The sequence below is a fragment of the Bombina bombina genome, chromosome 9, assembly GCF_027579735.1.
Source record: "Bombina bombina isolate aBomBom1 chromosome 9, aBomBom1.pri, whole genome shotgun sequence".
Classification (NCBI taxonomy): Eukaryota; Metazoa; Chordata; class Amphibia; order Anura; family Bombinatoridae; genus Bombina; species Bombina bombina.
This window is the reverse complement of record NC_069507.1, coordinates 22114932-22139875: the sequence shown is the minus strand read 5'-3', so window position 1 is coordinate 22139875 and position 24944 is coordinate 22114932. Positions and strand designations below refer to the sequence as shown.

The following is a 24944-nucleotide window of genomic DNA, read 5'->3' as shown; positions in this document are numbered from 1 at the left end:
CAGCAAGAAACAGGACGGTTACATACAGCACTGTTTCATTGATGGTCTGCTGTAAATATAACTAGCACAGCAGAAAACAGGACGGTTACATACAGCACTGTGTCATTGAGGGTCTGCTTTAAGTATAACCTGCGCAGCAGAAAACAGGACGGTTACATACAGTGCGGTGTCAATAACTCAACGGGAGTGAGCACAATGTTATCTATATGGCAGACATGAACTATCAGCGACTACCTGAAAAAACTGTCAAAAAGCACTGGTATGAGAGGAGGTTCAAAAGGCTTAGAAATCAGTTTATGAGCCTACCTAGGTTTAACTTTCAACAAAGAACACCAAAGCAACAAAGCAAAGTTGTTCAAAATCACATGCTCTATCTGAAACATGAACGTTTAATTTGACTAGACTGTCCCTTTAATAAGTAATCTAGTTTATCAGTTTTATTTTACGGATGTGAAACGCTGAACAAAATGCAGCAGGTGCGATGACCATGATCACCTATAAAAATGCAACTTTATCATATTTTATAGCTGCATTATTTTACCCCAATATCCAGAGACGCTGTTAAAGTGAATGTAAATTTTGATGCTAAAGTGCCCGGTTTTTAAAAAATTGATTAAAAACAGGGGCACTCTAATTCATCAAAATTTACATTTCACTCGTGTTGTGAAGAAAAACTTACCTTTTAAACTTGACAGCCGCTCCAGCTTCCTCCGTCCGTCGCAAAGCCTCTTCCTAGGTCTAAAATGAGGAATCCAGCTTCCTCCAATCACAGCGTTGAATCAGACGGGGGAAAGCCGTGATTGGAGGATGACCAATCCATCATTTCTGATGTCAGAAATGGATTGCGACCACCGGGGGAAGCTGGAGCAGCTGTCAAGATTAAAGTGAATTAAAGTGCCCCTGTTTTTAATTGAATTTTTAAAAAACGGGCACTTTAGCATCAAAATTTACATTCACTTTAAAGGGACAGTAAGTAACACTGCGTAATTATAAGCCATTTCTGTTGAGTCGCTATAGAATACCATATCAGACAAGTATGATTTAACACCCTTTATATACTGCAATAAGTTTAGCCACCCACTATTTGCCTTATTTGGAGGAGCCAATCAGGGCTTTAGTCTGCAGACAACAAGACTAACTACAGACTAACTACAGTAATAAAGTTAGTATAAAGGGAGCTATATTGCAGTTAACTGATAAATACACTTAGAGATGGATATGTAGTAGAGTTAGCCTTTGGTAAGTCAGCAGGTGCATTTCAAGTTTTAAAAATTGCTCTATTTTTAGAGCTTAATTACATGAAATGGGGTAAAATAAATAATGAAAATATATTGTAAAGTGTTATCACCACTCATAACTAAACATTTTATATAAAAATCTCAATGTGTTTACGGCTTCTTTAAAGGGACATAAATGAGCAAAAATGAAATGCTCTAAAGTGAATCAGCATGTTATTACGGCACTAGCGCTTGTACAGAGCCGTGTGTTTCCCTGCCACAAAGGAGTTAAACTGTAAAAACACAGCTAAGGAGCAGCAATGTACAACTGATCCAAAGCTGAACACTGAGCAAATCAGGGCTCAATATGTGTGTGAATATATGTGAATATATGTGTGAAGTCATAATCATTCAGATCACAATCAAGCTGCTCCAGAGCAGACTTTAACTATGGTTTTACCCTTTTGTTGGGGGGTAAACATAGTATTGTGCAGGCATTAACATTTTTATAGTATCTTTGTGTCCCTTTAAGAGGATCAGTGTTAAGCACCAGTCTCTGCAAGCGTATGGGCTTCTCACCTATCGTCTCCTCCTTTCTGTTGGATCTCACGAAGCTTCTCCACAAACTCAGTAAACTTCATCTCCTCTCTTGTTGACTTAGGCTTAAAGGACTTAAAGTTTACCATTTTCTTCTCATCGTAATACAGAAACTTATGGCCGTTGGCACTATACACAGAAAAGTCCCCATTACCGATGTTTTCTTGCAGGTAATCCAAGTCCCACTTCAGAGCTGTACACACCAAACTTGTATCTGTGAGAACCACAGGTTCCTGTTTGATACAAACGAAAGTATTAACTGAAGTAAAAATGATCCGATATATTAACACTTTACTATTCCAGAAAACTCGTGCTGGTAGAATATAAATGCGATAAACTGCTTCGCTATTATTTGTCACCCGAGAGAGCAACATAACTTGTATTCTGCAAATATATACTTGTATCAAACACACAGGTACAGGGATGAAATCCACAATAAAAAGCTTATATAAGACAGGGCTGTTTATAAAAAGTCTAGGGGGTGACACTGAACCACTAACTTAAAGGGACAGTCAAGTCCAAAAAAAAACTTTCATGATTTAAATAGGGAATGTAATTTTACTTTTAACAACAATTTTGCTATGTTCTTTCGGTATTCTTAGTTGAAAGCTAAACCTAGGAGGTTCATATGCTAATTTCTTAGACCTTGAAGACTGCCTCTAATTTGAATGCATTTTGACCACTAGAGGGCATTAGTTCATGTGTTTCATATAGATAACATTGAGCTCATGCACATGAAGTCACCCTGGAGTGAGCACTGATTGGCTAACATACATGTCTGTCAAAAGAACTGAAATAAGGGGGCAGTCTGCAGAAGCTTAGATACAAGGAAATCACAGAGCTAAAAAGTGTATTTATATAACTGTGTTGGTTATGCAAAACTGGGGAATGGGTAATAAAGGGATTATCTTTCTTTTTAAACAACAAAAATTCTGGTGTTGACTGTCCCTTTAAAAAGGGACATGAAACCCCCAAAAATTCTCATGATTAAGATAGAGAAGACAATTTTTTTTTCTCCAATTTACTTCTATTATTGAATTTGCTTCATTTTAATGTTATTTGGTGAAGAGGTGTCTAGATAGGTAGAAGTCTGTAGCACTACATGACAGGTGATAGTGCTGTTATCTAGTGCTCATGCTTATGTATAATATTGTGTTATAGAGATACCTAGGTAGTATCTGTAGCACTACATGACAGGTAATAGTGCTGTTATCTAGTGCTCTTGCTAATGTATAATATTGTGTTATAGAGATACCTAGGTAGCATCTGTAGCACTACATGACAGGTAATACTGCTGTTATCTAGTGCTCTTGCTAATGTATAATATTGTGTCTTATAGAGATACCTAGGTAGTATCTGTAGCACTACATGACAGGTAATAGTGCTGTTATCTAGTGCTCTTGCTAATGTATAATATTGTGTTATAGAGATACCTAGGTAGTATCTGTAGCACTACATTACAGGTAATAGTGCTGTTATCTATTGCTCTTGCTAATGTATAATATTGTGTTATAGAGATACCTAGCTAGTATCTGTAGCACTACATGACAGGTAATAATGCTGTTATCTAGTGCTCTTGCTAATGTATAATATTGTGTTATAGAGATACCTAGGTAGTATCTGTAGCACTATATGACAGGTAATAGTGCTTTATCTAGTGCTGTTGCTAATGTATAATATTGTGTTATAGAGATACCTAGGTAGTATCTGTAGCACTACATGACAGGTAATAGTGCTTTATCTAGTGCTGTTGCTAATGTATAATATTGTGTTATAGAGATACCTAGGTAGTATCTGTAGCACTACATGACAGGTAATAGTGCTGTTATCTAGTGCTCTTGCTAATGTATAATATTGTGTGTTATAGAGATACCTAGGTAGTATCTGTAGCACTACATGACAGGTAATAGTGCTGTTATCTAGTGCTCTTGCTAATGTATAATAGTGTGTTATACAGATACCTAGGTAGCATCTGCAGCACTACATAACAGGTAATAGTGCTGTTATCTAGTGCTCTTGCTAATATATAATATTGTGTGTTATAGAGATACCTAGGTAGCATCTGCAGCACTACATGACAGGTAATAGTGCTGTTATCTAGTGCTCTTGCTAATGTATAATATTGTGTGTTATAGAGATACCTAGGTAGTATCTGTAGCACTAAGTGACAGGTAATAGTGCTGTTATCTAGTGCTCTTGCTAATGTATAATATTGTGTTATAGAGATACCTAGGTAGTATCTGTAGCACTACATGACAGGTAATAGTACTGTTATCTAGTGCTCTTGCTAATATATAATAGTGTGTTATAGAGATACCTAGGTAGTATCTGTAGCACTACATGACAGGTAATAGTACTGTTATCTAGTGCTCTTGCTAATATATAATAGTGTGTTATAGAGATACCTAGGTAGTATCTGTAGCACTACATGACAGGTAATAGTGCTGTTATCTAGTGCTCTTGCTAATATATAATAGTGTGTTATAGAGATACCTAGGTAGTATCTGTAGCACTACATGACAGGTAATAGTGCTGTTATCTAGTGCTCTTGCTAATGTATAATATTGTGTGTTATAGAGATACCTAGGTAGTATCTGTAGCACTACATGACAGGTAATAGTGCTGTTATCTAGTGCTCTTGCTAATGTATAATATTGTGTTATAGAGATACCTAGGTAGTATCTGTAGCACTACATGACAGGTAATAGTACTGTTATCTAGTGCTCTTGCTAATATATAATAGTGTGTTATAGAGATACCTAGGTAGTATCTGTAGCACTACATGACAGGTAATAGTGCTGTTATCTAGTGCTCTTGCTAATGTATAATATTGTGTTATAGAGATACCTAGGTAGTATCTGTAGCACTACATGACAGGTAATTGTGCTGTTATCTAGTGCTCTTGCTAATGTATAATATTGTGTGTTATAGAGATACCTAGGTAGCATCTGTAGCACTACATGACAGGTAATAGTGCTGTTATCTAGTGCTCTTGCTAATGTATAATATTATAATATTGTGTGTTATAGAGATACCTAGGTAGTATCTGTAGCACTACATGACAGGTAATAGTGCTGTTATCTAGTGCTCTTGCTAATGTATAATATTGTGTGTTATAGAGATACCTAGGAAGTATCTGTAGCACTACATGACAGGTAATAGTGCTGTTATCTACTGCTCTTGCTAATGTATAATATTATGTGTTATAGAGATACCTAGGTAGTATCTGTAGCACTACATGACAGGTAATAGTGCTGTTATCTAGTGCTCTTGCTAATGTATAATATTGTGTTATAGAGATACCTAGGTAGTATCTGTAGCACTACATGACAGGTAATAGTGCTGTTATCTAGTGCTTTTGCTAATGTATAATATTGTGTGTTATAGAGATACCTAGGTACTATCTGTAGCACTACATGACAGGTAATAGTGCTGTTATCTAGTGCTCTTGCTAATGTATAATATTGTGTGTTATAGAGATACCTAGGTAGTATCTGTAGCACTACATGACAGGTAATACTGCGGTTATCTAGTGCTCTTGCTAATGTATAATATTGTGTTATAGAGATACCTAGGTAGCATCTGTAGCACTACTGTTATCTAATGATCTTGCTAATGTATAATATTGTGTGTTATAGAGATACCTAGGTAGTATCTGTAGCACTACATGACAGGTAATAGTGGTTATCTAGGTGCTCTTGCTAATGTATAATATTGTGTGGTATAGAGATACCTAGGTAGCATCTGTAGCACTACATGACAGGTAATAGTGATGTTATCTAGTGCTCTTGCTATTGTATAATATTGTGTGTTATAGAGATACCTAGGTAGTATCTGTAGCACTACATGACAGGCAATAGTGCTGTTATCTAGTGCCCTTGCTAATGTATAATATTATGTGTTATAGAGATACCTAGGTAGTATCTGTAGCACTACATGACAGGTAATAGTGCTGTTATCTAGTGCTCTTGCTAATGTATAATATTGTGTTATAGAGATACCTAGGTAGTATCTGTAGCACTACATGACAGGTAATAGTGCTGTTATCTAGTGCTCTTGCTAATGTATAATATTGTGTGTTATAGAGATACCTAGGCAGTATCTGTAGCACTACATGACAGGTAATAGTGCTGTTATCTAGTGATTTTGCTAATGTATAATATTGTGTTATAGAGTTACCTAGGTAGTATCTGTAGCACTACATGACAGGTAATAGTGCTGTTATCTAGTGCTCTTGCTAATGTATAATATTGTGTTATAGAGATACCTAGGTAGTATATGTAGCACTACATGACAGGTAATAGTGCTGTTATCTAGTGCTCTTGCTAATGAATAATATTGTGTTATAGAGATACCTAGGTAGTATCTGTAGCACTACATGACAGGTAATAGTGCTGTTATCTAATGATCTTGCTAATGTATAATACTGTGTGTTATAGAGATACCTAGGTAGCATCTGTAGCACTACATGACAGGTAATAGTGCTGTTATCTAATGATCTTGTCTAATGATCTTGCTAATGTATAATATTGTGTGTTATAGAGATACCTAGGTAGTATCTGTAGCACTACATGACAGGTAATAGTGCTGTTATCTAGTGCTCTTGCTAATGTATACTATTGTGTTATAGAGATACCTAGGTAGTATCTGTAGCACTACATGACAGGTAATAGTGCTGTTATCTAGTGCTCTTGCTAATGTATAATATTATGTGTTATAGAGATACCTAGGTAGCATCTGTAGCACTACATGACAGGTAATAGTGCTGTTATCTAGTGCTCTTGCTAATGTATAATATTATGTGTTATAGAGATACCTAGGTAGTATCTGTAGCACTACATGACAGGTAATAGTGCTGTTATCTAGTGCTCTTGCTAATGTATACTATTGTGTTATAGAGATACCTAGGTAGTATCTGTAGCACTACATGACAGGTAATAGTGCTGTTATCTAGTGCTCTTGCTAATGTATAATATTATGTGTTATAGAGATACCTAGGTAGTATCTGTAGCACTACATGACAGATAATAGTGCTGTTATCTAGTGCTGTTGCTAATGTATAATATTGTGTTATAGAGAAACCTAGGTAGTATCTGTAGCACTACATGACAGGTAATAGTGCTGTTATCTAGTGCTCTTGCTAATGTATAATATTGTGTGTTATATAGATACCTAGGTAGTATCTGTAGCGTTACATGACAGGTAATAGTGCTGTTATCTAGTTCTCTTGCTAATGTATAATATTGTGTGTTATAGAGATACCTAGGTAGTATCTGTAGCACTACATGACAGGTAATAGTGCTGTTATCTAGTGCTCTTGCTAATGTATAATATTGTTGCTACACTGCTGCCATATAGTGCTAAAGACATGTGAACATTACTTAACTAACCTTCCTGCTTTTCAACAAAGGATAACAAAAAAACAAAGAACATTTTATAAAAGTATGTTGGAAAGTTGCTTAAAATGGTATATTCTGACAAATGAAAGACAAATTTGGGGTTTATGTCCCCTTAATACGGAAAAAAAGAACTTGACAAGTGCTCTAATGTGATGCACACAGATGCTGCCTTCTGAGGGCTGTACAGGCTGCAACGCCAACACCAGTAAAATATAGCAGCTTGTCATCAGCCGGCAGGTGGTCAGCTATAATCGCCCCAGTAATAAGATTCTTCTGCCTCTGAAGGCTTTGTGTCTCTGCAGAAACAGCTATTAAAGGGGAAATTACGGCTAAAAATTAAGCAAATCACATCTGAAGTTACAAAAATGGTGGCGCCCATTACTTCAAACAAACTCTGGAAAACTAGAAAAATACATTTTCAGAGTTAAACTACATGAAAAGGGGCAGAATAAACAATTATTTTGCTACACAAAATAAAACGATGTTACAACCTCAGAATGTTTCATGCCTCTCTAACCTCTGCAGAGAGGTTAAATACACAGTAATAGTCAGGTCTGGATTGGCTATGTACCACTTGTCTGCAGTCGAACAAGGCCAGTTATTGGCGGCATATGCTGATCAGCCGACTGTCCGTAATCAGGTCCAGACTAGTAGCGCATTGAGGCTCCAGAGCTGACGTTAACTGGTGTTTAACCACTTTGTGGGCAATAAACACACATTCAGGATCAAGCATTAATAAAATGCACATTGGAACTTGTTTTATTGATTCTTTATGTCCATTTAACTCATAGTCACACCCAGTCCTATTTACATGTGTAACCCCTTAAACTAAATTAATGAAAATTCTATTTATCCAATTTACCTTATGGCCGTGCGTTACCGTGTTTGTGTGCAATAGCAACCTGGTAATGTGCATTTGTGCGTTACCGTGCGTGCGTGTGCATGCCTGCACACCTGTGCATAGTTTCATATGCTAGTGTGTGTGTAACGTGTGTGTGTGTGTGTGTGTGTGTAACGTGTGTGTGTGTGTGTGTGTGTGTGTGTGTGTGTGTAACGTGCCAGCACAACCTGGTAATGTGCACCTGTGCATAGTTTCTTATGCCTGCTCGTTATCATATGTGTGTGTGTGTAACGTCCCAGTGCAGTCTGGTAACGTGCATCTGTGCATAGTTCCTTATGCCGTGCGTTGCTGTGTGTGCGCGATGTCCCAGCGCAGTCTGGTAACGTGCATCTGTGCATAGTTCCTCATGCCGTGCGTTGCTGTGTGTGCGCGATGTCCCAGTGCAGTCTGGTAACGTGCATCTGTGCATAGTTCCTTATGCCGTGCGTTGCTGTGTGTGCGCGATGTCCCAGCGCAGTCTGGTAACGTGCATCTGTGCATAGTTCCTTATGCCGTGCGTTGCTGTGTGTGCGCTATGTCCCAGTGCAGTCTGGTAACGTGCATCTGTGCATAGTTCCTTATGCCGTGCGTTGCTGTGTGTGCGCGATGTCCCAGCGCAGTCTGGTAACGTGCATCTGTGCATAGTTCCTTATGCCGTGCGTTGCTGTGTGTGCGCGATGTCCCAGTGCAGTCTGGTAACGTGCATCTGTGCATAGTTCCTTATGCCGTGCGTTGCTGTGTGTGCGCGATGTCCCAGTGCAGTCTGGTAACGTGCATCTGTGCATAGTTCCTTATGCCGTGCGTTGCTGTGTGTGCGCGATGTCCCAGTGCAGTCTGGTAACGTGCATCTGTGCATAGTTCCTTATGCCGTGCGTTGCTGTGTGTGTGTGTAACGTGCCAGCTGAGCCTGGTAATGTGCACCTGTGCTTAGTTCCTTATACCCGTGCATTGCCCTGTGTGTGTGTGTGTTTAACGTGCATCTGTGCAAAGTTCCATATGCCCGTGCGTTGCTGTGTGTGTGTGTAACATGCCAGCTCAGCCTGGTAATGTACATCTGTGCTTAGTTCCTTATGCCTGTGATTTGCTGTGTGTGTGTGTGTGTGTGCGTGCACGTAATGTGCATCTGTGCAAAGTTCTTTATGCCAGTGTGCTGCCGTGTGTGTGTGTGTAACGTGCTAGCTTAGCCTGGTAATGTGCATCTGTGCAAAGTTCCTTATGCCCGTGTGTGTGTGTGTGTAACGTGCAAGCTCAGCCTGGTAATGTGCATCTGTGCTTAGTTCCTTATGCACGTGCGTTGCCCTGTGTGTGTGTGTGTAACGTGCCAGCTTAGCCTGGTAATGTGCATCTGTGCAAAGTTCCTTATGCTCGTGCATTGCCCTGTGTGTGTGTGTGTGTGTGAGAGAGAGTGAGTGAGAGTGTGTGTGTGTGTGTGTGTAACGTGCCAGCTTAGCCTGGTAATGTGCATCCGTGCTTAGTTCCTTATACCTGTGCGTTGCCCTGTGTGTGTGTGTGTGTGTGTGTGAGAGAGAGAGTGAGTGAGAGTGTGTGTGTGTGTGTGTGTAACTTGCCAGCTTAGCCTGGTAATGTGCATCCGTGCTTAGTTCCTTATACCTGTGCGTTGCCCTGTGTGTGTGTGTGTAACGTGCCAGCTTAGCCTGGTAATGTGCATCTGTGCAAAGATCCTTATGCCCGTGCATTGCCCTGTGTGTGTGTGTAACGTGCCAGAGCACACTGGTAATGTCCATCTGTGCTTAGTTCCTTATGCCTGTGCGTTGCCCTGTGTGTGTAACGTGCATCTGTGCTTAGTTCCTTATGCCTGTGCGTTGCCCTGTGTGTGTAACGTGCATCTGTGCTTAGTTCCTTATGCCTGTGCGTTGCCCTGTGTGTGTAACGTGCATCTGTGCTTAGTTCCTTATGCCTGTGCGTTGCCCTATGTGTGTAACGTGCATCTGTGCTTAGTTCCTTATGCCTGTGCGTTGCCCTATGTGTGTAACGTGCATCTGTGCTTAGTTCCTTATGCCCATGCGTTGCCCTGTGTGTGTAACGTGCATCTGTGCTTAGTTCCTTATGCCTGTGCGTTGCCCTGTGTGTGTAACGTGCATCTGTGCTTAGTTCCTTATGCCTGTGCGTTGCCCTATGTGTGTAACGTGCATCTGTGCTTAGTTCCTTATGCCTGTGCGTTGCCCTATGTGTGTAACGTGCATCTGTGCTTAGTTCCTTATGCCTGTGCGTTGCCCTATGTGTGTAACGTGCATCTGTGCTTAGTTCCTTATGCCCATGCGTTGCCCTGTGTGTGTGTGTAACGTGCATCTGTGCTTAGTTCCTTATGCCTGTGCGTTGCCCTATGTGTGTAACGTGCATCTGTGCTTAGTTCCTTATGCCCATGCGTTGCCCTGTGTGTGTGTGTAACGTGCATCTGTGCTTAGTTCCTTATGCCCATGCGTTGCCCTGTGTGTGTAACGTGCATCTGTGCTTAGTTCCTTATGCCCATGCGTTGCCCTGTGTGTGTAACGTGCATCTGTGCTTAGTTCCTTATGCCCATGCGTTGCCCTGTGTGTGTAACGTGCATCTGTGCTTAGTTCCTTATGCCCATGCGTTGCCCTGTGTGTGTAACGTGCATCTGTGCTTAGTTCCTTATGCCCATGCGTTGCCCTGTGTGTGTGTGTAACGTGCATCTGTGCTTAGTTCCTTATGCCCATGCGTTGCCCTGTGTGTGTAACGTGCATCTGTGCTTAGTTCCTTATGCCTGTGCGTTGCCCTATGTGTGTAACGTGCATCTGTGCTTAGTTCCTTATGCCCATGCGTTGCCCTGTGTGTGTAACGTGCATCTGTGCTTAGTTCCTTATGCCTGTGCGTTGCCCTATGTGTGTAACGTGCATCTGTGCTTAGTTCCTTATGCCCATGCGTTGCCCTATGTGTGTAACGTGCATCTGTGCTTAGTTCCTTATGCCTGTGCGTTGCCCTATGTGTGTAACGTGCATCTGTGCTTAGTTCCTTATGCCTGTGCGTTGCCCTATGTGTGTAACGTGCATCTGTGCTTAGTTCCTTATGCCCATGCGTTGCCCTATGTGTGTAACGTGCATCTGTGCTTAGTTCCTTATGCCTGTGCGTTGCCCTATGTGTGTAACGTGCATCTGTGCTTAGTTCCTTATGCCTGTGCGTTGCCCTATGTGTGTAACGTGCATCTGTGCTTAGTTCCTTATGCCCATGCGTTGCCCTATGTGTGTAACGTGCATCTGTGCTTAGTTCCTTATGCCTGTGCGTTGCCCTATGTGTGTAACGTGCATCTGTGCTTAGTTCCTTATGCCTGTGCGTTGCCCTGTGTGTGTAACGTGCATCTGTGCTTAGTTCCTTATGCCTGTGCGTTGCCCTATGTGTGTAACGTGCATCTGTGCTTAGTTCCTTATGCCTGTGCGTTGCCCTATGTGTGTAACGTGCATCTGTGCTTAGTTCCTTATGCCCATGCGTTGCCCTGTGTGTGTAACGTGCATCTGTGCTTAGTTCCTTATGCCCATGCGTTGCCCTGTATGTGGGCTGTATGTACATCAGCTATCTAAGGAATGCAAACTAAACACCAGCAATCTGTGTTATGACTTCTGTTTGTAGATTGCTGCAAATTCACACTGGGGGTCATCAAGAGAGGTCAGGTCAATGTCTAAACAGCTCAGACCCAGGAATACCATAAGACTGGCTGCAGTGATGATCTCCATAGGTAGCCAGCTGAGAGGCAGTAGTGGAATACTTTGCAATATAATATTTTTTGTTACTTAAAGGGATATTAAACCTAAAAAATATGTTTTGACACAGAGCAGACAATTTTAGAAATAAAATGTACTTCTATTATCAAATGTGCTTTGTTCTCATAGTATTCTGCGTTGAAGAGATACCTAGGTAGGCATCTGGTGCACTGCATGACAGGAACTAGTGCTGCCCTCTAGTGCTCTTGCAAATGAATGACATTCCTGTTAAACTGCTGCCATATAGTGCTCTTGCAAATGAATGACATTCCTGTTAAACTGCTGCCCTCTAGTGCTCTTGCAAATGAATCACATTCCTGTTAAACTGCTGCCATATAGTGCTCTTGCAAATGAATGACATTCCTGTTAAACTGCTGCCCTCTAGTGCTCTTGCAAATGAATCACATTCCTGTTAAACTGCTGCCATATAGTGCTCTTGCAAATGAATGACATTCCTGTTAAACTGCTGCCCTCTAGTGCTCTTGCAAATGAATCACATTCCTGTTAAACTGCTGCCCTCTAGTGCTCTTGCAAATGAATCACATTCCTGTTAAACTGCTGCCCTCTAGTGCTCTTGCAAATGAATCACATTCCTGTTAAACTGCTGCCATATAGTGCTCTTGCAAATGAATCACATTCCTGTTAAACTGCTGCCATATAGTGCTCTTGCAAATGAATCACATTCCTGTTAAACTGCTGCCATATAGTGCTCTTGCAAATGAATCACATTCCTGTTAAACTGCTGCCCTCTAGTGCTCTTGCAAATGAATCACATTCCTGTTAAACTGCTGCCATATAGTGCTCTTGCAAATGAATCACATTCCTGTTAAACTGCTGCCCTCTAGTGCTCTTGCTAATGAATGACATTCCTGTTAAACTGCTGCCATATAGTGCTCTTGCAAATGAATCACATTCCTGTTAAACTGCTGCCCTCTAGTGCTCTTGCAAATGAATGACATTCCTGTTAAACTGCTGCCATATAGTGCTCTTGCTAATGAATCACATTCCTGTTAAACTGCTGCCATATAGTGCTCTTGCTAATGAATCACATTCCTGTTAAACTGCTGCCATATAGTGCTCTTGCAAATGAATCACATTCCTGTTAAACTGCTGCCCTCTAGTGCTCTTGCAAATGAATGACATTCCTGTTAAACTGCTGCCATATAGTGCTCTTGCTAATGAATCACATTCCTGTTAAACTGCTGCCATATAGTGCTCTTGCAAATGAATCACATTCCTGTTAAACTGCCGCCCTCTAGTGCTCTTGCAAATGAATGACATTCTTGTTAAACTGCTGCCATATAGTGCTCTTGCAAATGAATGACATTCCTGTTAAACTGCTGCCATATAGTGCTCTTGCAAATGAATCACATTCCTGTTAAACTGCTGCCATATAGTGCTCTTGCTAATGAATCACATTCCTGTTAAACTGCTGCCATATAGTGCTCTTGCAAATGAATGACATTCCTGTTAAACTGCTGCCATATAGTGCTCTTGCAAATGAATCACATTCCTGTTAAACTGCTGCCATATAGTGCTCTTGCAAATGAATGACATTCTTGTTAAACTGCTGCCATATAGTGCTCTTGCAAATGAATCACATTCCTGTTAAACTGCTACCCTCTAGTGCTCTTGCAAATGAATCACATTCCTGTTAAACTGCTGCCATATAGTGCTCTTGCAAATGAATCACATTCCTGTTAAACTGCTGCCATATAGTGCTCTTGCAAATGAATCACATTCCTGTTAAACTGCTGCCATATAGTGCTCTTGCAAATGAATCACATTCCTGTTAAACTGCTGCCCTCTAGTGCTCTTGCAAATGAATCACATTCCTGTTAAACTGCTGCCATATAGTGCTCTTGCAAATGAATCACATTCCTGTTAAACTGCTGCCATATAGTGCTCTTGCAAATGAATCACATTCCTGTTAAACTGCTGCCATATAGTGCTCTTGCAAATGAATCACATTCCTGTTAAACTGCTGCCCTCTAGTGCTCTTGCAAATGAATCACATTCCTGTTAAACTGCTGCCATATAGTGCTCTTGCAAATGAATCACATTCCTGTTAAACTGCTGCCATATAGTGCTCTTGCAAATGAATCACATTCCTGTTAAACTGCTGCCATATAGTGCTCTTGCAAATGAATCACATTCCTGTTAAACTGCTGCCCTCTAGTGCTCTTGCAAATGAATCACATTCCTGTTAAACTACTGCCATATAGTGCTCTTGCAAATGAATCACATTCCTGTTAAACTACTGCCATATAGTGTTCTTGCTAATGAATCACATTCCTGTTAAACTGCTGCCATATAGTGCTCTTGCAAATGAATCACATTCCTGTTAAACTGCTGCCCTCTAGTGCTCTTGCAAATGAATGACATTCCTGTTAAACTGCTGCCATATAGTGCTCTTGCAAATTAATCACATTCCTGTTAAACTGCTGCCCTCTAGTGCTCTTGCAAATGAATGACATTCCTGTTAAACTGCTGCCATATAGTGCTCTTGCAAATTAATCACATTCCTGTTAAACTGCTGCCATATAGTGCTCTTGCAAATGAATCACATTCCTGTTAAACTGCTGCCATATAGTGCTCTTGCAAATTAATCACATTCCTGTTAAACTGCTGCCATATAGTGCTCTTGCAAATGAATCACATTCCTGTTAAACTGCTGCCATATAGTGCTCTTGCAAATGAATCACATTCCTGTTAAACTACTGCCCTCTAGTGCTCTTGCAAATGAATGACATTCCTGTTAAACTGCTGCCATATAGTGCTCTTGCAAATGAATCACATTCCTGTTAAACTGCTGCCATATAGTGCTCTTGCAAATGAATCACATTCCTGTTAAACTGCTGCCATATAGTGCTCTTGCAAATTAATCACATTCCTGTTAAACTGCTGCCCTCTAGTGCTCTTGCAAATGAATGACATTCTTGTTAAACTGCTGCCATATAGTGCTCTTGCAAATGAATGACATTCTTGTTAAACTGCTGCCATATAGTGCTCTTGCAAATGAATCACATTCCTGTTAAACTGCTGCCATATAGTGCTCTTGCAAATGAATCACATTCCTGTTAAACTGCTGCCATATAGTGCTCTTGCTAATGAATCACATTCCTGTTAAACTGCTGCCATATAGTGCTCTTGCTAATGAATCACATTCCTGTTAAACTGCTGCCATATAGTGCTCTTGCAAATGAATCACATTCCTGTTAAACTGCTGCCATATAGTGCTCTTGCAAATGAATCACATTCCTGTTAAACTGCTGCCATATAGTGCTCTTGCAAATGAATCACATTCCTGTTAAACTGCTGCCATATAGTGCTCTTGCAAATGAATGACATTCCTGTTAAACTGCTGCCATATAGTGCTCTTGCAAATGAATCACATTCCTGTTAAACTGCTGCCATATAGTGCTCTTGCAAATGAATCACATTCCTGTTAAACTGCTGCCATATAGTGCTCTTGCAAATGAATCACATTCCTGTTAAACTGCTGCCATATAGTGCTCTTGCAAATGAATCACATTCCTGTTAAACTGCTGCCATATAGTGCTCTTGCAAATGAATCACATTCCTGTTAAACTGCTGCCCTCTAGTGCTCTTGCAAATGAATCACATTCCTGTTAAACTGCTGCCATATAGTGCTCTTGCAAATGAATCACATTCCTGTTAAACTGCTGCCCTCTAGTGCTCTTGCAAATGAATCACATTCCTGTTAAACTGCTGCCATATAGTGCTCTTGCAAATGAATCACATTCCTGTTAAACTGCTGCCATATAGTGGTCTTGCAAATGAATCACATTCCTGTTAAACTGCTGCCATATAGTGCTCTTGCAAATGAATCACATTCCTGTTAAACTGCTGCCATATAGTGCTCTTGCAAATGAATCACATTCCTGTTAAACTGCTGCCATATAGTGCTCTTGCAAATGAATCACATTCCTGTTAAACTGCTGCCATATAGTGCTCTTGCAAATGAATCACATTCCTGTTAAACTGCTGCCATATAGTGCTCTTGCAAATGAATCACATTCCTGTTAAACTGCTGCCATATAGTGTTCTTGCAAATGAATCACATTCCTGTTAAACTGCTGCCATATAGTGCTCTTGCAAATGAATCACATTCCTGTTAAACTGCTGCCATATAGTGCTCTTGCAAATGAATCACATTCCTGTTAAACTGCTGCCATATAGTGCTCTTGCAAATTAATCACATTCCTGTTAAACTGCTGCCATATAGTGCTCTTGCAAATTAATCACATTCCTGTTAAACTGCTGCCATATAGTGCTCTTGCAAATTAATCACATTCCTGTTAAACTGCTGCCATATAGTGCTCCAGACATGGGCCGGCTTTTCAACAAAAGATACCAAAACAAAGATAAAAATCGATAGATGTAAATTAGAAAAGTTGTTTCAAATTGCTGCTCTATCTGAATCATAAAATAATAGTTTTGAGTTTTATTTCCCTTTAAGCTACAAAGTACAAATTGCATAATTTAAATGTCCATGAAACCTAAAATTTTTATTTCATGGCGTAGATAGCGCATACAATTTAAACAACTATCCAATTTATTTCTATTATCTCATTTGCTTGGTTCTTTTTGTATCCTTTGTTAAAAAAGCATACCTAGGTAAGCACAGGAGCAGGGAGCTAGCTGCCGATTGGTAACTGCACAAATATGCCCATTTTCATTGGCTTACTTATGTGCTCAGCTAGCTCCCAGCAGTACAATGCTGCTCCTTAAATAAAGAGTAGCAAGAGAATGAAGAAAATGTTATAACAACAACTGTAGCTATATCCGATTCATGATAGAAACATTTTGCGTTTCATGTCCCTTTAACAAACAGCTTGACACATATGTTCAAAAGCTAGGAGTACATTTTTCAGGCATCCAGATAATTAGCCACACAAACACATTATACAATAAATATAAATATATTTGTGTTGTCCACAAACAATTTTGCCAGTGGGATGGCATTGTAAAGAAGTCTGGCGGCATGGTAAAGTAGCCGTAGCCAGGCGGCATGGTAAAGTAGCGGGGCGGCATGGTAAAGTAGCCGTAGCCGGGCGGCATTTTAAAGTAGCCGGGCAGCATGGTAAAGTAGCCGTAGCCAGGCGTCATGGTAAAGTAGCCGGGCGTCATGGTAAAGTAGCCGTAGCCGGGCGGCATTTTAAAGTAGCCGGGCAGCATGGTAAAGTAGCCGTAGCCAGGCGGCATGGTAAAAGTAGCCAGGTGGGGGTTGTGTAATATTTTCTAATATTAGATAATTTTCTGCTTTCCAAAGCACAAATTGCATAATTTAACAAAAGTAGTTAATTATAATCTATGCAATAAGAATTTAACATTTTTAATATTAGCAAATTGACTCAAATTGTAGCCAGGTGGTGAGTAAAATCAGCTAGTGACCCTAACATGTGAAGCACACAGATTGATGTCACTAGCCTAAAAGCATTCTCTATTGTCAGACCCCGGTGTCACATTGTTAGTCGGACTATATTTTGAAGTTGTACGTCCACTGAAATGTTTTATCCTTTGGTCCCTCGCACATATTGGTGTAAAACAAAGCTAGCACATTTACTTAAAGGGACAGTATACACCAATTTTCCTATAACTGCATGTAATAGACACTACTATAAAGAATAAGATGCACAGACACTGGTATAAAAATCCACTATAAAACCGTTTAAAAAGTTACTTAGAAGCTTCCAGTATAGCTCTGTTTAAAAGGTTTTTGGAAAGCCCACTGCAAGTGGGACATATCAGACACTTTCCCCCCCCCCTTCTTTACACAAACAGAAGCAAGCTGGAGTAGGTATACGTCGGTATTCATCTAAAACTTTAGGGCTTGGTTAGGAGTCTGAAAATCAGAGCAATGATATTTAAAAATAAGCAAAACTATACATAAAAAAAAATATTAATGGGCTATATAAATAGATCTACAAAACATTTATGCAAAGAAAAAAAACGAGGGTATAATGTCCCTTTAAAGGACCAGTCAACAGTAGATTTGCATAAACAAATGCAAGGTAAGACAATGCAATAGCACTTAGTCTGAACTTTAAATTAGTAGATTTTTTTCTGACAATATTGTTATTTCTATTTCCACTCCCCCTGTACCATGTGACAGCTATCAGCCAATCACAAATGCATACAGTACCATGTGACAGCCATCAGCCAATCACAAATGCATACACGTCTATTCTGTGAATCCTTGCACATGCTCAGAAGGAACTGGTAACAAAGTAAATATAAAAAGACTGTGCACATTTTGTTAATGGAAGTAAATTGGAAAGTTGTTTAAAGTTGCTGCTTTATCTGAATCATGAGTTTAAAGAACATCTACATAAAAGGGACACTTAAAGGGAAGCTGAAACCCTGTAATTAAAGTCTGTTCTAACTATACCATGCTTATTATTGTGTAAATTAAAGTTATATAACCCACATTTTTTCTTTCATAATTCAGATAGAGCATTTTTAAGCAACTTTCTAATTTACTCCTATTATCAAAATATCTTCATTCGCCAGGTATGTTTATTTGAAAAAAGCAGGAATCTAAGCTAAGGAACCGGGCCAGCCCATTTTTGGTTTAGCACACCGGCCACTATTTTCTGAGCCAAAATGTATTCTTGTGAAACTGCAACACACTAGGATCTAGAATTGCACAGATTTTAGTGACTTACAGTTTCACAAACATAAGTCTCCGAAAAGAGGGGCACGAGCGGCCACCAACTTTCACATTTGGAGGTAATTGAAACCTATGCATAAATCTACTGAACAGGGCAGTACGGTAATCCTGGGCTGGTAAACACAGGTGTAGGATGCAATTTCTAACAGCACCCCCCTGGGACAATCTCGCAGTGATTTTACATAAGTGGATTTAATAATCATTTGTGAAACCAACTTTGAAACAATGACAGCTAATTTTAGCTTATTATTGGCTTAAAGGGACATTAAACCCAAACATTTTCTTTCATGATTCAGGTAGAGAATACAATTTTAAACAACATTCCAATTTACTTATATTATCTAATTTGCTTTATTCTTTAGATATCCTTTGTTAAAGAAATAGCAATGCACATGGGTGAGCCAATCACATGAGGCATCTATGGGCAGCCACCAATCAGAAGCTACTGAGCCTATCCAGATATGCTTTTCAGGAAAGAAAATCAAGAGAATAAAGCAAATTAGATAATAGAAGTAAATGAGAAAGTTGTTTAAAATGGTATTCTCTATCTGAATCATGAAAGAAAAAATGTGGGTTTAATGTCCCTTTAAATTTTAGCTAGGTGTTCAGTCAAATTAGCAAAGTGCTGTGCTCGTTAAATCGGCAATGGAGAAAGCAGTGTTTCTTATTTTTAGAAAAAAATGCCCCTTTAAAGGAAGACTGCTAGCTCAAAGACCAAACGTGGTTTTATTTTGACATTTATCTAACTTTGGACATGAAACCACAGCACTCCCTCACGGCTCCAGTACATGTGAATTCCTGTTCACACAGATACCCAAGCTGATTTCCCCGCTCAGAAAAAAATAAACCAATATCTTCTTGAGTGTAAAGTCTGTTTGAGTTGCTCTGAGCCTGAAGACAAAATATTAAACTATTAGCGATAAGGAGAGAAAAATCAAACGATATTCAGGTAATACCGTAAGCCTATGGAACTAATGCACGCACATTTTCCTATATCACACAGAAACAAAACGGCTATATCCCAACGCAGTCATCTATCTCCAATCAAGACAATGAGTGCATTTTATTTTTATATCTGTTGGGCTAATTTGGAATTGGTTTTTAACATTCCCCACCTCTACCCTTTATCAAGAGGAAGTCTTACCTTTAAAACTCTCTCACACAGACCTCACAGCAACAAGCAGTCCTACAGGCTCTCTACAAACACATTTAAAGATCCATTTCTGCAAACAAACATTAGAAGACCTCACAGCAACAAGCAGTCCTACAGGCGCTTGCCCACCTCGGTGTTTACTTTAATATATAAACTCCTAACAGCAATTAGGTGCAGCTGTCACTAATGATCCAGGATAGAGTCACTACTTCACACTCACAGCCTCTGAACTGACACTTTATCCTATTCTGTTTCCAACCCTCATTTACTCACCACACATTTCACTCACTCTCAGTTTACACTGCCTTATATCAGACATATTACCCTTCTCCCTCTCCTTTAGATTGTAAGCTTGAGAGCCTTTACCTGTAGGCCACTTTGTATTTAAAGTGAACTACTACTGATTGTGCTTAAGGGCAGGGCATTCCTCTCCTTTTGTATAACTCAATTATTGCACCTACAGTTGTAATGTACCCCAATACTGTACTTGTTTGTTTGTGTATGTAATGCATCCCTGTAATGTTCCATTATTTCTTGTATATCGCTACGTAATCTGCTGGCGCTTTATAAATACCTGATAATAATAATAATAACGCAGTGCAGAAACGTTAAGTAAAAAATTGCAGAAAAAAAAATGAAACTGACAGTAAAATCAAAACTAAACTTAAAGGGACGTGAAAACTTTTTTTCTATCATGATTTAAATAGTGTGTAATTTTAAACAACTTTCCAATTTATTTCTACTATCTGTTTTGTTCTCTTGGTATCCTTCATTGAAAATACCCAAGTTGGATTAGGAGCTGCTGATTGGTGGCTGCACATATATGCCACTTTATTGGCTCACACATAGCGTGTTCAGCTAGCTCCCAATAGTGAATTGCTTCTTCAACAAAGGATACCAAGAGAATGAAGCAAATATAATAGAAGTAAATTGGAAAGTTGTATAAAATTGTATTCTCTGAATCATGAAAGAAACGTTGGGGGTTTCATGTCCCTTTAAAGGGACAGTCTACACCAGAATTATTGTTTTAAAAGATAGATAATCCCTTTATTACCCATTCCCCAGTTTTGCATAACCAACACAGTTATATTAATGTACTTTTAACCTCTGTGATTACCTTGTATCTAAGCCTCTGCAGACTGCCCCTTTATTTCAGTTCTTTTGACAGACTTGCATTTTAGCCAATCAGTGCCTGCTCCCAGATTACTTCACGTGCACGAGCACAGTGTTATCTATATGAAATACGTGAACTAACACCCTCTAGTGGTGAAAAACTGTTAAAATGCAATCTGAAAGAGGTGGGCTTCAAGGTCTAAGAAATTAGCATATGAACCTCCTAGGTTAAGCTTTCAACTAAGAATGACAAGAGAACAAAGCAAAATTGGTGATAAAAGTAAATTGGAAAATTGTTTAAAATGACATGCTCTATCTGAATCATGAAAGTTTATTTTGGCCTAGACTGTCCCTTTAAGTGGATTGGATAGATCATGGAATTTTTAAACACATTTCAATTGAGTTCTATTATCAATTATGTTTAGTTCTCTTGGCATCCATAATCCTATGTGAGCTCTGGAGCGTGCACAAGTGTTTAGCAACAATGTTTATGGCAATGTTATACATAGTTGCAAACAGTGCAAAGCAAGTCAGAAAGTTGTTTAAAACTACATAATCTGAAAAAAGGACATGAAAGCCAATTGTTTTTTCTTTCATGAGTCAGAAAGAGCATATAATGTTAAACAACTTTCCAATTTACTTCTATTAAATAATTAGCTTCATTCTCTTGATAGTCTTTGTTGAAAAGGATATGTAAATATACTCAGTAGCTGCTGATTGGTGGCTGCACGTGTTGACTCCAATGTGCATTGCTATTTCTTCAACAAGGGATACCTAAAGAATGAAGCAAATTAGATAACAAAAGTAAATTTGAAAGGATGATTAAAATTGTATTCTCCGAGTCATAAAAGAAAAATCTGGGTTTCATGTCCCTTTAACTCTGTGAAAAGTAAACACATACAATGCAGGTGTTTAGGTTTAGAACATGCAACCCATAATCTAGGGGAAGACTGTATAATTGCCGTTATCATTAGTGGTACTGTAGCATCAACCAAAAACACAGCAGATGGATTTTATAAGGGAAACAATATTTCAAATGTTCTCATTAAAAATGAGTGAAAAGTACAGTATATAAATATAAGGTGTGTACAATTTCTGAATTCCAAAGATTATTGCCGGAATCATATTAAGTTTTTAGAGATAACAGGTATGAGCATTATTCCCAGTCTTTGTGCAGAATGTGCTGGGGAGGTGCAGGCAGGTAAACACATAGACACATTCTTTAGTCTGAGTCATGAGCAACAAACATTAATAAACAGAAGCCAGAGAACAGAAACGTGATACAGAGACCAGTGAGTGTGTCAGTAATCTCCCCCATCACACATTTAAACTCTAACCGCCTTCCCTAGCACACTTGACAAACCCAGGAGCCACTGGCTCCTAGAATTTTACCCCTGGCTCCCAACTTTTTGGGTTATTCTCCATATATCTATATACAATAACCACTGTCTGACTCCTAAATATTCTTACTGGCTCTTAATTTTTAAACAGATTTGTCAAGCACTGCTTTTGAATTCTTCTTTGTACCCTGACACTTTTCCCTGCCACATGCTTCTCTGTTCCACAAAACTGCATAGCAGCCCCTCTATTCACCACTGCCTGCAGCAAAGCCTATACCTGGGAATTCCGATCTCCAACGCCTTCGAGCCCTGCATTTGCCTCATCCTCCTACGCGCCCTAGCCTTCCGCCCTGCCCTCACGTCCGCCCTAGCCTTCCGCCCTGCCCTCACGCTATACTTCAGCCCTGCCCTCACGCTATACTTCAGCCCTGCCCTCACGCTATACTTCAGCCCTGCCCTCACGCTATACTTCAGCCCTGCCCTCACGCTATACTTCAGCCCTGCCCTCACGCTATACTTCAGCCCTGCCCTCACGCTATACTTCAGCCCTGCCCTCACGCTATACTTCAGCCCTGCCCTCACGCTATACTTCAGCCCTGCCCTCACGCTATACTTCAGCCCTGCCCTCACGCTATACTTCAGCCCTGCCCTCACGCTATACTTCAGCCCTGTCCTCATCCTATACTTCAGCCCTGTCCTCATCCTATACTTCAGCCCTGTCCTCATCCTATACTTCAGCCCTGTCCTCATCCTATACTTCAGCCCTGCCCTCACGCTATACTTCAGCCCTGTCCTCATCCTATACTTCAGCCCTGTCCTCATCCTATACTTCAGCCCTGTCCTCATCCTATACTTCAGCCCTGTCCTCATCCTATACTTCAGCCCTGTCCTCATCCTATACTTCAGCCCTGTCCTCATCCTATACTTCAGCCCTGTCCTCATCCTATACTTCAGCCCTGTCCTCATCCTATACTTCAGCCCTGTCCTCATCCTATACTTCAGCCCTGTCCTCATCCTATACTTCAGCCCTGTCCTCATCCTATACTTCAGCCCTGTCCTCATCCTATACTTCAGCCCTGTCCTCATCCTATACTTCAGCCCTGTCCTCATCCTATACTTCAGCCCTGTCCTCATCCTATACTTCAGCCCTGACCTCATCCTATACTTCAGCCCTGTCCTCATCCTATACTTCAGCCCTGTCCTCATCCTATACTTCAGCCCTGTCCTCATCCTATACTTCAGCCCTGTCCTCATCCTATACTTCAGCCCCGTCCTCATCCTATACTTCAGCCCTGTCCTCATCCTATACTTCAGCCCTGACCTCATCCTATACTTCAGCCCTGTCCTCATCCTATACTTCAGCCCTGTCCTCATCCTATACTTCAGCCCTGTCCTCATCCTATACTTCAGCCCTGTCCTCATCCTATACTTCAGCCCTGTCCTCATCCTATACTTCAGCCCTGTCCTCATCCTATACTTCAGCCCTGTCCTCATCCTATACTTCAGCCCTGTCCTCATCCTATACTTCAGCCCTGTCCTCATCCTATACTTCAGCCCTGTCCTCATCCTATACTTCAGCCCTGTCCTCATCCTATACTTCAGCCCTGTCCTCATCCTATACTTCAGCCCTGTCCTCATCCTATACTTCAGCCCTGTCCTCATCCTATACTTCAGCCCTGTCCTCATGCTATACTTCAGCCCTGTCCTCATCCTATACTTCAGCCCTGTCCTCATGCTATACTTCAGCCCTGTCCTCATGCTATACTTCAGCCCTGTCCTCATCCTATACTTCAGCCCTGTCCTCATCCTATACTTCAGCCCTGTCCTCATGCTATACTTCAGCCCTGTCCTCATGCTATACTTCAGCCCTGTCCTCATCCTATACTTCAGCCCTGTCCTCATCCTATACTTCAGCCCTGTCTCCACTCTGGAATCTGCTCCTTTAACAACCTAAGCATCCCCCACCAACACACCTAGCTATATGGCCCAATCCCCACTACACCTTCTCTCTCCCTCAAACCGTCCGTACACCTTCTCCCCGTCTTCTATCAGAGACACCCCTCTCTCACCTCCCGCTGTAGAAGCGCCTCCGCCTGGGGATCCCCGTGCTGGAGCCTGGGGATAGGACGGGTGGAGAAAGAGTAAGAGCGGAACTGGGAATCACTCCAGCCGGGGATTTCCGCTTCCCGTTCGGCTTCTGCCTCCCCGGCCTCCGCCATCCCCGGCGGTCACTACCCGGACACGCAGCGGGAACACTGAGAGGAATTTGGGGATAGAGCGGCTCACGTCCGACTGGGGAAACAGCGACACCAGCGGCGGCAGTGAATATATTTAGTGAAAAAAAAAAAACAACAACACAGAAGAGCGCCTCACTCGGCCGCCTGTGGAACTACACGTATTAATTGTGACCGGAGGGTGACCTGTAGGAGAGACGATCTGCAGTGCTGCTCGTGGCCAGAGGGAGAACTGCAAACAAATCTAATTCGATCGCTTTATTTACCCCCCTTAACCACCTGTTACTCAAAGACTGTAAAAGTGGTCTTGGTCACTTCAGCATAACCTTTTATCTTAGTCAAACCAATATACCCTGTGATCTAAGTCACACAAATATACCCTGTGATCTGGGTCACACCAATATACCCTGTGATCTGAGTCACACAAATATACCCTGTGATCTGGGTCACACAAATATACCCTGTGATCTGGGTCACACCAATATACCCTGTGATCTGGGTCACACCAATATACCCTGTGATCTGTCACACCAATATACCCTGTGATCTGAGTCACACCAATATATCCTGTGATCTA

At 40.7% G+C, this 24944-nt stretch overlaps 1 protein-coding gene across 2 annotated transcripts in view; it reads right to left on the bottom strand.

The window, feature by feature from the left end:
* The window catches only part of HIF1AN (hypoxia inducible factor 1 subunit alpha inhibitor), a 55279-nt gene extending 30866 nt beyond the window's left edge, over nucleotides 1-24413 (bottom strand). For both annotated transcript variants that reach the window (XR_008399258.1, XM_053691948.1), the window contains exons 1-2: nucleotides 24203-24413; nucleotides 1797-2047 (exon numbers count right to left, since the gene is read on the bottom strand). Coding sequence is in view for 1 of the 2 variants with exons in the window: in XM_053691948.1 (XP_053547923.1) it covers nucleotides 1797-2047; nucleotides 24203-24352 (401 nt within the window). In the remaining variant the exon portion in view is untranslated. The remainder of the gene's footprint in view (nucleotides 1-1796; nucleotides 2048-24202) is intronic.
* Between the last annotated feature and the right edge of the window lie 531 nt (nucleotides 24414-24944).